Genomic DNA, 14,001 nt, shown 5'->3' on the forward strand with positions numbered 1-14,001 from the left:
CTGTGACATGTAGGCAGCCAGTAAAACCACATCTGAATCCAACGTGCTATTTGGAGCAGGAGGGAGTCAGGGTGGTTTCTGAAGCAATTATAATGTCAGAAGCTGACATTATAAGAATAAAGAGTTTGATGCATATTCAGGGCCAGAATTCTATCACAGTTGCACAAACTTCAGGGAAAGACTCAGTGGGTGGGTGTGTGTGGGGTTATGAAGGAGAAAGAGAAATGTGCTTACCTGACTCTTTCTGCTCTCCCAGTTTGTCTAGAATGTTGAAAGAAATGTCCAAGTACTCTCTCTGGATAGCACTGACTGCAATCTTCCTCTGCTTCCTTTGCCGAGGCACGATCTGGATCTTAAATTCAGACTCCTCAGTTCCATCCTCTCCTGCCTTTTGTTCAGCATTCTGCTCTGTGTCAGACTCAGCACTAGCATCAGGCTTTTCGCTTTCAGACTGACTCTCAGCATCTTCAGGAACTTTAAGGAGAACTGTTTTGGCACATGAACTTGAGTTCTGTCCACCTTCCTTTTCTTCCTCCATGCTAAGCTCAGTGCTATCATCAATTGACATCTCAGGAAGGGCAAAAGATTTCTGCAGAAGGTCTCTCTTCTGTTTCAAAGTGAGAGGGCTACCACAGGAAAATTCTTGAAGTGTCTCTAGCTTTGACAACTCTTCACCATCTTTTGGCTCTTCAGAAAGCTGGGGAGAAGTTTCCTTTTTCCCTGATGACTGACTATTTCTTCTGTCTTTAGAAGCAAAATCTTTAGAGCAATCTTCTACACTAACTTGCACAAGAGGAGTTGTGAGTACAGAGGGCCCAGTGGGACTTGAAGGAAAGGAAAGAGTATTTTTACTAGAGATACCCTCAGTACCTTGTTCCATTGTTTCCTCCTCTTCATCACTTTCCACTATTCGAAGAGGAGGAAGGGGCTCAAAGACAAGAGAGTCACTGTCTGAAGTGGAGAGGATAGAGCACTTTTCATGCCCTGATGTGGAATCTGATGACAAATCAATAAGATCTAAATCCTCTTTAGGAGTGGAAGGTTTTTCTGGAGAATCAACTTTCACCTCAAAGGTCTCCATGCAGTTTAATCTGACTTCTGGTATCACTGGTCTTCGGGTTTCTTGAAAACCCTCTATAATGGGGTTCTCAGGGATTTCTGTATTGTCCAGTCTGGTAGAAGAATTCTGTCTGGGTCTTCCATAATCATTTTGTCTATGTGTGATGTAAGCAGCATGGGTAGAAGGCTTATCTATATCGCACCGGTCTATGCAGGACTTCCTACGATGCTCATCTAAGGTAAACAACAAGGAGTCTGCATTCCCTATATCAAGAGATTTTTGTTTTAAAGAGCGCAGCTTTTTTTTCTGAATGCTTTCTTCTCTCACACAGCGTAGAATGCTGTCTTGAAATGCACCCGTTTCTCTATATTCAGCCAGTTCTATTTCACCTGATTAAAACAGAAAAAGCTAGTACTATTTTACTTGACGATTCACTTTTTTCCCCTCATGCTCCAGCACATAAGTGGCATAAACCATAATCCACAATCCCAGAACCACCAGTGGGGAAAACTGACTTTCTGGGCAAGTTTTTAGCAAGGCTTTCTAACTGCAAGAACCAGATTAGAATTGTGCCATGGGAGAACCAAAATGGCCCTCTAAGGTCTGTTTTTGCAGACAATTAGGTTTCCAAATAATTCCTCAGCTCTGTTCAGCTGGGCCCTAGATGGGGTTTGTTCAGCTGAATCAGATCTAAGGAACTGTATTCAGGTTGTGTGGAAGAGAAGCAAACATTTTGCAACAAATCAAATTAAGCAATGGCCCTCTGAGACAATCATGACAATTAATGATGTATCTGTCAATCCTCGTATATATATAAATGTATCTATATATATACTGTTTGTGCATACATATATATCAAAATCAATAATATTAAAAAAGTGTAGTAACATAATCAAATTAAGTTTTAGCCTAAAACAAACAGTAGAGTACAACATTTCTGCATAAAATTACTAAGATAAAAAATTCATACTTCTCTGCACATTCATCTCAACCGGTTGATATTTCACCATTTTGCTGCCGCCTATCCTTTTCAATCTTGCAAAAAAAGTTTGAGACTCCTTATTGCAGGGTCCAGTAGGTGTATCATGAATATCAGATTCATCAAAAACACTATCTTCCTCTAATTGGGGAGAGAAAGTCATAATTACACTTAAGAGACTCCACCATCTCTTAGGCTGTGTCTACACTAGTGTTTCCATGAAAGCATTTGTGGAATTAAGTTTTGAGGAAAGTGTCTACATGAACCTAGTTCAAGTCATGGCTTGGTACTGTTTCCAGATTTCAAATTTTCCACCTGTGCAGCATAGCAACCTACCAAGAGGTTGCCCATCATACTTCATGCTATGGCATCATTTCCAGGATATAGATCTCATTACCCCAATATGGCCAAATGGAGGAAGGGAGTTGTTAAATGCTCTTAAAACTGCGTGATACTTTTCTTTATGCCTGGGAAACTGGCTAAGCCAAATTATTTTCTTTTTTTTACTTATTTTGTCGAGTTTTTTGAGTCTACTTTGACAAAAAGAAATTAAACTAGACAAGACTACATTAGAATGTGTAATTTTTTTTAATCCTGGGGTTTTTTAAGACTAGTATAGACACAGCCTAGCACTACATGCACCTTTTTGTAAATGCAAAATACTGTACTCTACATTTGATAATGAAACACACAACACACAAAAAGCTTATAAAAGCCATTTGTTATCTCAAAAGCTCCACAAATGATTATGGACTGAAAGAGTAAATAAAAAAACAAAAAAACAAAAAAACAAAAAAAAAATTTCTCCTAATACAATTAAGATTCTTCCTCTGTGGTATTCATCATATGTTACCGTAATATATTTCATGAAATTCCAAAAGTATCTTGGTCTTTCATACTCCTAAGGATCAGTGCATGTGTGTGCACGTGCACGCGTGCGCACACACACACACTAATTTATTTGTTCAGTGTCCTTGTCTGGGTGCCATGTCCTCTTTTGGATTTCTCCTGGAGGGCCACTTTTAAATCACAGATAGGGCCAGAGGCAAATTAATGATGAAAACAGCAAAGATCCAGAGAATTCTTTTGGACAGTTCACTTCCTTTCATATTTTTATTATGCCCAAAAGGCAACAAATGAGCAAGGGAAAAAACTACTGACATGCATCAAACACCATGATTAACAAAAATAGCATTGTATTCTTACTCATCAGGACTTATATACCTTAAAGACATTTTTTTAGATTTATTCTCGATGAAATAATAGTGTTAAAATACAACCTGGTTTCTGGGCCTATTATCTGCAACAATGAAGCCAAGGTGTGGTTCTGATTTTTTTTTTTTAGTATTAACCACATGCTAGTTGAAGTAGGGGAAAATAACTGCACTTCAGGTATCACTCTTACCCTACCTAGATTCTGCAAGTTAATTTGACATCAAACAGAATCCATTAACAAAATTACATATGCTGAACTTTTTATCCAAATGAAAAATAAATGCTTATGATGAATTTGCCTTTAGGATTAAGGCCCAACTACTGAGCTATGTAGATATAGTATTGCTACTGTCATTGCTCAAAGAAAAGACATTATGTCCAAATCTGCTTTTATATGACAATGACAGGTATGTTGGTTCCACTTCTTAGCTCTCCATTTGGAAATGTAAAATTCATGGAGCATATGATTCCCTTTTGATTCCACTCCCAGAGTCTGAAAATATTGTTCACTAAGGTGCTGAATGAACAGAAAACTATGTCCAATCCCTGTCCAAAAACAGGAGCTAAAATCAATTTCTACATCAGTCTAATCTGCAGAACATCTCAGAGGTTAGGAAAAGTGAGAGGCCAAGCCAGGGGGTTATGACTACATCAGGGCAGGTTTTTGGTAGCCCTGGTAATCCAAACCTAACTTGACCCTTGGATCCCATTCTAGAGTCAACCTAGAATTTTGAATTGTCCTAAAATCAAATTGACATCTGTATATAATGAACCATTATCCAAGGTGTAATAACAACTCTTGGCTCAATCTAGACTGTTATCTGCATCCCTATGGTTCATTATAACATCAATTAGCTCCAAACAGGTCAGATGAAGTCAATTTAGCATTAACTGTGGAAAAATGCCTCTGCTCTTCAAATCTGCTCTCATAAGAATATTTCTGATATTAATTTCATTTCTCTTAAGATTTACTTTTATTGTTTCATTCCAAGAAAAAATAATTACCTGGCAAAATGCTTACTAAAACAAGGTCATTATAATCTGTGTGCTTAAGCTGTTTGGGATATATTCCCTCATAAGACAGCAAATGAAATAACATATATAAAGTGTTTTGCAAACCTTAAGGTGAACTATTATTGTGAGCAGAATCTTGAATCACCAATACAGACCATTTATTATTGACAGATGACAACAGGAGATGTTTTCAAGCCTAGAATTCATTCAAATTATGATTCTGATTTCAGAAACAAACTTGAGAATTTCAAAACGATGGCTCCTTAAAGTGCTGGAGAAAATAGTATTTTTTTGGTGGTATGTCAAAGAAAGAAATTTCCTAATGGTTTTGAAAAGGTTCACAAAGCCTTCTTCACTAAATATCAAATGATTCATTAAGAACAATACTATTCATGTCAAAAGAGACTGTTAATTCCTCTTCAAGGAGCATTTGAAAATTTAAAAAACAGTGTTAGGAGGGAAAGTTTTAAAAAGAAATAAAGGATCAATATGTAGCTTGACTCTGAAATACCCCTCTCTCCTAAACACATCATGCAAGGTGTATTAAGCAGAATAAAGAGTAAAATTCAGATGCTGAAAGTACCTTTTTCTTTCTCACTATATCTGCTGATGTTACTGTTGTCACTGTACAAAGGTCCTGAAGTAGCATGAGGTCTACAGCTATGATACTGTGCGTTGAGTGTATTGACTGTTATATGGATCAGATGCAACATAACCTTGCTGATATCACAATCTCGGTATGGATACTGCAAATAAAATAAAATATATTATAGATACAAGTATATGAAACATTTCACAATAATGTTGTTAATTAGTTTATTCAGCAAATATTTATTGATTGCTTACAATATAAAAGGCTTCCCTCCAGGAACTTACAATCTATTGAGAGAAATGATAAGTAATCATATAAATACAAAGCAATATAAAGAATTTCGAGAGGGACAGGGAAGGAGAGAGGGAGAGAGAGAGAGCACTAATAAATGGAGGAATAAGGCAAGGCCTTATGGAGGAGTTAGCACCTGAGCTATGCTTTAAAGGAAAGTAACGGTTCTAACAGGCAGGAGTGAGGAGGGAGCGCAACTGATAAATGCAGGGACACTAACACAAATCAAAGAAGTAGGGCTTGGAACATTGCATGTGGTGAAAAGCTAGCAGGTCAGATTGACCAAAGCAGATTATGTATGAAGGGGATTAACAGGAAATAAAACTGGAAAAGGAGGTAAAAGAACTATAAGAGAAAACAAAGTTTGCAGTCTACTATAGAGATATGAAATAAAAACACATAAATAAAATAAGCGACATTTCATGTTAAGTTGCATGAGGACCAAGGCAGGAAGGTCATTACTGATAAGGGGGATCATATCAGGCTGCACAGAAGAAGTGATGTTTGTATTGGGCTTTGAAAAATGGATAGAAGTACAAAATGTGAAGCAAGAAGAAGGCATTGGAGGCATATGTGATAGCCCAGTCAAAGGTATGGAAGTTGGAACATATACATTACATTCTGGGAACAAGAAAAAGACCAGTTTGGCTAAAGAGTACATGGAAAATAGTGACATGAGACAAAGTTGGAAAGGTATAATAATGTCCAACTGCAGACAGCCATAAATTACAGGCAAAGGAGTTTGAATTATACTTAGAAAAAATAGAGAGCCAGTGAAGATTTCTGAGCAAAAGAATGACAGATCCAAATTTAGATATAATAAAGATCATTCTAGTGTAAAGACTAGACTAAAGGGAAATTAAATTGGAGGCAGAAAAATCTGCTGGGAGGCTAATGCAATAGTTTAGTCAAATAGAATGAAGGCCTATACTACGGTAGTGACAGTGGAAATAAAAACAGGGGAAAATGGATTCAAAATAGGTTTAAAAAGAGAGAATCAATGGGACAAAGGGATAAAGGGATATAATGGGATATAAGAAGAAAAGGGAAAGGAAGTGTCAAAGAGAATTCCAAGGTTTCTAACGTGGGATATTGACTAAATTTATATAACTCCAACTGTAACATCATTTGGCCACAGAACAGACTAGCTTAGTTTATCCCAGGAATAGTCTATATTATAGTCTCAGTTTATTTAAAGATCCATTTTAAACTCTCTAGTCTTAATTTTGGCCACTTAGGAATGAATCTCTATTTATAACATAGCTCTTATGGAACTAACTTTCCCCTGTAATATTGCTTTCCTTTTATTAAATTTTTAGATAACTAATTAATATTAGATGTCAGTTTGGTACAAAGTACATTGGATTTTGTATCAGAGATGGAGGTTCAATTCTTGGTTCTAATACTTACTATCTGTGTGGCCTTGAGAAATTCACTTTACTTTGACCCCGGTGTCAAAGTTTTCTTAATTGTAAAATAAAGATGATAATAATGCCTCTATTATCTTACCCTCAAGGGCTGCCATGAGAGAGAAAATGAGATAATACATGTAAGGTCCCTTGTAAACTCTAAAGTACATATAAATGTCAGTAATCACTGTAAACTCTAGGAGTTTTCACAGCAGCTACTGGACTGCAAGAACCTCAAGAACAAAGATGATACCTCATCTAAAATTTGTATGTCTCTCAGAATACCTAGCACAGTATTCTGCATTAAGCACTTAATAAATGTTTGTTGGGATACTGAAATATTTTAAGACACTCCATTTTAACTCTCTCCCAAGCATCTGCATAGACCTCAATTCCAAGTTACATAAGGCTAATTTTCTTTGAAGAATCAATAACACCATGCCTGAAGTTGCAGAATGGCTACCCAAGTACTATGCTAACACTAGAATTCCCTAAAAGGATCATTGTGCCCAGAATGGAAAAGTAACAAAGGTGGCTCACCTTATAAAGAATAACGAGTAATGCCTTCAACCACATCTGCCGAATGTGAGGCTTCAGAGACCACAGGGAGCAACGCGGCGGCTGCTGAAAGTAATGTCGCAGTTGAGGACAAGAGCAGTACTTAAGCACTTGAACCACTAAAGGGAGAAGATGTTTTCCCAGATTGATGTTATAATCCATCACCTGAAACAGATATAAATTAAACAATGAAAGCAAATAGAAGCATTCATGCTTACCCTCCCTCTTCTCTCTGCCTTGCTAGTGCCCTCACTCCCACATTGCCTTCGCTAAGCAGCTATTCAACATCTAGCAAAGTCCTGAAGTAAGTATTGTCAGGAGACAAAGACATAAAAACAATGTCCTGATGCAGTTTACACTCTAATAAGAGGACAAGACATGAACATAAGCAACTACAATACAAGGCAGAATGTGCCAGTGCCCTAAGAGAGATGCAGTTCTCACTCCCTTCATGAAGTCTTTCCTGACCACTCCCACTCACAGTTGTCTCTTACCCATGAATTACCTGCACATCCCTCACGGCATCATAAAGTCATGGCATCTCAGAACTGGAAGAGGCCTATGAGGTCATCTGGCCTATCTAATTCTCTGACTTCTATACCTTCCCCAGAAAATGGCTAGAGACAGTGTGTTGTAGGGAAAAATGTTCTAGATATGGAGTCAGGCATTCTGAACCTGACCTGGCTCTGAATGAAAAGCAGCATGTAGTGGATGGAGAGTTGACCTTGGAGTCCTGCATCTGTCATACTGGCTGTATTACCTGGGGCATCATAACCTTTCAGTGCTCCAGGCAGGTCTATCTAATATGATAGGTTTGCAGAGATCTCTCTAATCTGTTTCGGTAAGGGTAATTTTTCACTGGGAGCTCCCTACACTGGTAAAATCATGATCCAGATTTTTTCAAATAAATCTTGATATATAGATATACACACATATAAATATATACAATTAACTAATATCTGCATATTACTAATATGTTAATCTATATGTGTGTCCATAAATTTAAATGTATGTATGTTTGATATATGAGGTCAGAGGCCACTCACCTTACTCATCTTTATATTATACATAGTACACACTCAACAAATACTTAATGGAGGGAGAGATGAATGGATGAATGAATAAATGAATGAATGAATTACAAAGGACAAAGCATAAGCCTATTCTCAGTGTCAATCAGAAAACTGGAGGGGAAAAAACCTCAATTAAATGTGCCAAATGTCAAAACAAACAAAAGACTATCTACAAGGCTATCATTTATATGATACCATTAAAGGTCTGAGTTCAAAGTCTGCCCTTGGTTTGGCATGTAAAATTGCACACCCTCTACCACCACTATAAGCATGAGTGGCATGCATTGATCTATCAGCATCATCAAAAATAATTTTAGGAAATACTTAATTATATAAACTATATGTTTAAATATGTATAACAATAATATAACAAACATGTATAAGTAGAAAACTATGTTCGTGCTGTATAAGGAGAATTATACCGACCAGGATGGTGTAGAGGGAATTTCTGTTCTGGTACCAGAAAAAATATTCAAACACCTAGCACAGTGACCTAAGGTTACTTCCATCTCTGAGATATTGTGATTCTGTCATTTTGGAGTTCTCTGAACAGTTTTAAGGGCTTACACTAGAAACACAGTTGAAAAATTATTAATGTGTGTATATTTATAACTAATGAACTATATATACATATACATAAAAATTCAAATATATGTATATTATATATGTATGTATATGCATATACACACACATAAATATATATATGCTTGAATACTTCTAGTGATGGGGAATTGATATGACCATGCATTAAAATCTTCTTACAATACTATAGAAAACTTCAATGATATGTCATAAAGTAAGAGGACATAAATATTTTGTAACATCATATACCAACTTTACTACCCAAAGAAAATTCCAAAGGAAAACTTACAAGACAATTATAGAAAGAAGGCAAGGATTATTAAATTTCCTCTGCCTAATTTCTTTCCAACCATGTGCAACTGCTGCCTGATACAGCCATATGTTTCATGCCTATAACTGCTTGAAGAAGCTGAACTGACCATTTCCATTTTGACACTTGGTACATTAAAGCACAAGCTAGTCACATATTATACCCAGAACTAGCCTTCCTCCTGGGACTTATCCAATCCCATATCTCTGGAGTCAGTTATACTTTTATACTACCTACCTCACGGGCTTGTTTTAAAGGAAATGCTTTTTGAAATGCTATGCAAATGTGAACTTCTCTATCTCTTAACGGTGGCCTATTTTTTCCTGCCTCCATGATTTTTCCCAGAACATTCTCTATACTTGGCATTTCTTCCTTTCCCTTCTTTTCCTGGTAATCTGTTAAAGCCTGGTATGAATGACATCTTCATGAAACCAGCTCTGCTCTTCCTGGTCAGTAACAACCTTACCCTTAAGACTGCACATAGCACTTTGCTTTGCAACTCTCTAATGATATCATGTAATGCCATGTTTGTCTTATCCCACTCCTGGACTATGAGTATAGGGACCATGTCTTACCTTAACTTTCATCTGTCCTGCACTCACACAATGCTCCACACACAGTAGGTGCTTCAAAATGTTTGTTGAATGAACTAGTATTGCTATTACCCAATGACGCTTTGCACATTTTAGAAACTGTTTATGCTATATAGCTAGGAATCTGACTAATTCTCGTACATAGCTTACCTAACTGACATAGTCTACTGAGAATGAAAACCATACTTACTTGTGCAATTCCAGCAATAAATGCATTGAAACAAGTCGAGAGGCGCATTTTTTGAGGGGCTATCATAAAGCATCCTTCTTGCTGGTCATAACCAAGTAAAACATACAAATGCCGTTTGACTGTGTTAAAGGCCTTAGCACTACTGATGTCTGACTCCGCACTACTCTCATCTTTAGCCATAAACTTCATTAAAACTGTAATCAGCTGGTGCACTGTCTGATGGTCAATCCCAGCATCTTCAGGGAGCAGGTCCTTTATCGTGTTATCATTCTCAGGAGACTGTTGCCCTGTCAGTATAAGAAATGTTGTTAGTTAGATCTGTGTTAAGTTTTCATGATCTCTGACTTAGACTGCTTCCATGATATTTTAAAATTTCAGTTCTCAACAAGAAACATAAAGACATACTATGCCCAAGAAAGCAAAGCATTAGCTGGGGAGGGGCAGACCCTTCTATCCTTCAAATAACACAGCAAATCAATCTTGTAATATCATGGAAGTGGTGACAAAAATAGGATACCTTGAGTGGGAATGAGGTCATATACCATAAGCAAAACAAATATTTAATGTACTTTGCATTTGGTTGGTTTTTAAAGGGAATATCACTTTATAAAATTCTATAGTCCATGTTACATGAAAAATATCCCTAAAGCAGGGGTCCTTGATGTGGAATCTAGGAACCTTTTAAAAATATTTTGAAAACTATACTTAAATATAATTGGTTTCCTTTGTTACCCTATGTATTGTGTTTTATGAATAACTATATTATTCTAAGTAGGGGGTCCATAAGCTTCACTAGACTGCCAAAGGGGTCCATCACACACAGACACACACACACACAGACACACACACACACAGAGTTAAGAATTCTTGATCTAGAGTTTTATACAATAAATGTTTAAGAACAGCAACAAAAATACTCCACTAAAATCCAAGGAGGAAAAAAAGGACTAAGGATATTCTTCAGCTAAAATTATTGGAGTTGCACCATTTTGTTAAAATTGAAGGATTACAGGCTTCAGAAAGACCTCAGAGGCCACCTGGGCTAACTTGTATAAGAACAGAATCCCATCTACTACGTCTCTGATTTAGAATTCATTACTTCCCAAGGCAACCCATTCTACTTTTGTACAATCTAATTCTTAGGAAGTTTTCTTTTATATTAAACATAAATCTGCTTCTTTATAACTTTGATGCATGATGGTGCAGTAGATAAAGCACTGGACTTGGAGTCAGGAAGACTTGGTTGCATTGCAGAAATATAATATAGCTTTTTTAATCAGGATTATTTAAGACTAAGAACGGCCTGAATATATTAAATGTGATGAATTTACTGAGACATCTCAGGTCTCACCTCTTTTAGATGACAACAATAGCAAGAGGTCACATTTTTTACAGATTTGCAAAACACTTTACAAAGCATAGCTCATTTGATCCTTACAGCTGGGAAGGCAATGCAAGGAATAATGATTCCCATTTTACAGATGGGAACCAAGCTTCAAAGGCATGAATTATCAAATAAACGGAAAACCTAGGAGTCTGCTGCATGAGCCAACACACTTAGGTTTCTGATATGAGGTAGATAAACCAGAGATCTATCTTGATAAATGATACTATACTCTTTCGGTAACTCCAATCTCACAACCATAATTGTGTGCTATATGAATGATGTATTCAACAAAAGCTTTTGTGCTAAATGGTTTGCTACTGACACAACTAAAGAGAACTATGGGTTTAGAGGCAATGTCATTTTTATTTCTACTAAAAGAATGCTCATTATAGTGTGATTTTGGGTGGGACACAATTATTTTTAATGTGACTTTTTGTAAACGCATATATTTTTCATCCTAAAAAATTCTGCTTTGGTGGCACATGGAAATTTATCTTCAGATGTCAAGTCTTCTTGTATTATAAAAAAGGCTCAAAACTTCTACTGGGCAGTAAAACATAGGATGTAAAATTTTCAAACCTTATCTCAGGCAGGAGATCTAGGTTCTGATCCCACCCCCATCACTAACTTGCTGTGTGTCCTTGGTTGAGCCACTGAGGCAAATCTAATCAATTTCTTGGTGCCATATTTTCCTCATAATACAAAAAAAATTTATCTACCCTATCCACAATACAACCTTAAGATAATTAAATAAAATAATGTATATTAATGTGCTTTAAAAAAGGTTTGACAAGTTTTATAGGGTATGAGACTTGGGATCAAGAAAGCATCTCTCTATAGGGGGTGTGGACACGTATATCGCATCTTGTTCAGAAGATGCAGAAAACTTCTAATAGTTTTTCAATGTCCAGGGTTGCCCCCAAGATAGGGCATTCTTATGTTCTTATGGCTGGGCCATAGAAGGAGCTACCCCCTTGTGAGGCCTACAATGGACAGTGATTAAAATATTCTCAACCCTTTGTTGGCCTCCTTTCACCTTTCTCTCTTCCGAGGCCAGACTACAGTGCAACAGGGCAGACTTGTGCTATACATGAGGGGAAATGCTAACAGCAAACCTGGGGCAGAAGCACATGTGAGTTACAGGTGCTCCACCTCGAGATATACAAGAGTGGACCTTCCCAGCACAAGAGATGGCAAAACGATATAGCAAAAGCCCCACAAGGATAACAAGGAGGTTCCTAGACAATGTCCCTAAACCCCAGCTTCCTATGAAGGGAGGGAGTGGATTTAAGTGGATTTAAGTCTCTTAGGGAACATGATCAAGTCTTCTAGCCAAAAATGGCAGCACAAGGACATGGGTTCAAAAATATAGAAACCTGACCTTCTAGAGAAAAAAAGAGTACTTCTATATTTGTGTTGCCCTTTGGAGAAAGAGAATTGTATACATGGCCCCTGAGGCTGGAGGAACAGTAAAAGAGACCCATGACTTGCTCTTCTATGAGTATAGTGAATGTGGACTGGTATTCAGGGCAACGTTATATAATCCCAAAATGACCAAACACATTTCTTGAAAACGGATTAGTGTTTAGTATCCACTTCCCACACATGCATAAACATAGTCCTAAGATGTAGGTCAAGACTCTGAATAATGATTTCTATTTAGCAATCAAGTATTAATAAAAATAGATTGTACCTGGAGAACATTTTAGAAATGAACACGTAGTATAGTATTCACAGGTTAGGGCTACCCAAATAGAGATTTTCCTCAGCAGCTGACTTTAACTTGATCCCTAAAAATTATGGATTCTAAATATCATAAACCTTGAGTGAGAAAGGACCTTAGAAGCCCATCAACTCCAACCCTTTAATTTTACATAGGGGGAAACTGAGGCCCAGAAAAGCTATATAACCATGAGGCCCAAGATCACACAGGTAGTGCTAGGATTTGAAGCCAGGTCCTCTGATTAAAGTCCAGACTTCTTTGCATGGTATCATGTTGGCTCTCAAGTGGACTGTGTGACACATATAATCTGCAACTGTCCTTGGAGACCATACTGCCTTTGGAAGTTTATGGCATAATTTACATGCGCTATTGTACTCCTACCATTTACTATAGATAAGACATCAAGTTCAAAACCTAGTACATCAGGAGTTATGTGCACCACCAAAACACTCAGCTTAAGCAGCAATTAAAAGAAAGTATTTACTGCATAATTAAAAGGAACTCACTTTATTTCAGGCATAGTCATTAAGGGAGGTACTCAAGAAACATGTTGATTACGCTAGAAAACAAGGACCAGGAAAGTAAAGACTGCAACAAGCACTATGGCTTCATTATAATTATTATTTAAAACTATCTCAATATAACTTGTGATTATCTTCTGCTTCTCTTTTTAAGTTGCCAATACCTAGCAAACAATAATGTTACAGTGAAAAATACTAAGAAATGGTTTTCTGAGCTGACCCATTTTTGCATTGTCTCAGCAAGCTTTGTTCCATGTGGCAGCTCATGAATATGTCCTCCAAAAGTTGCAACTTTCTGTTGTCACTGTGAACAGATAATCTGGTAACCAGCCCATCTCTGTGTGATCATCTTTGGTGGGTAATTTCATTCTTGGAAGCTTTCCTCAGTATCCAAGACCTTAAGGCATTTTATGTCTCCCAGAGACCTCCAGAACACTTCTAGTTTTAGTTGGGTGTCAATCTGTTAAAAACAGATTAGGTTTCCAGTAAAGCCTTAAGACTGTA

General features: G+C 37.0%; 1 protein-coding gene across 2 annotated transcripts in view; it reads right to left on the reverse strand.

Moving 5' to 3' along the window:
• The window catches only part of UNC79 (unc-79 homolog, NALCN channel complex subunit), a 285,579-nt gene that overhangs the window by 114,033 nt on the left and 157,545 nt on the right, over positions 1-14,001 (reverse strand). Inside the window, exons 24-28 of one of the 2 annotated variants that reach the window (XM_027869844.1) lie at positions 9,867-10,153; positions 7,101-7,283; positions 4,852-5,014; positions 2,031-2,180; positions 235-1,449 (exon numbers count right to left, since the gene is read on the reverse strand). In XM_027869844.1, the coding sequence (XP_027725645.1) occupies positions 235-1,449; positions 2,031-2,180; positions 4,852-5,014; positions 7,101-7,283; positions 9,867-10,153 (1,998 nt within the window). The remainder of the gene's footprint in view (positions 1-234; positions 1,450-2,030; positions 2,181-4,851; positions 5,015-7,100; positions 7,284-9,866; positions 10,154-14,001) is intronic. The other variant, XM_027869843.1, reaches the window with a different exon arrangement.

Source organism: Vombatus ursinus, unplaced genomic scaffold (assembly GCF_900497805.2).
Source record: "Vombatus ursinus unplaced genomic scaffold, bare-nosed wombat genome assembly UNPS02014794.1, whole genome shotgun sequence".
In the NCBI taxonomy this organism is placed as follows: Eukaryota; Metazoa; Chordata; class Mammalia; order Diprotodontia; family Vombatidae; genus Vombatus; species Vombatus ursinus.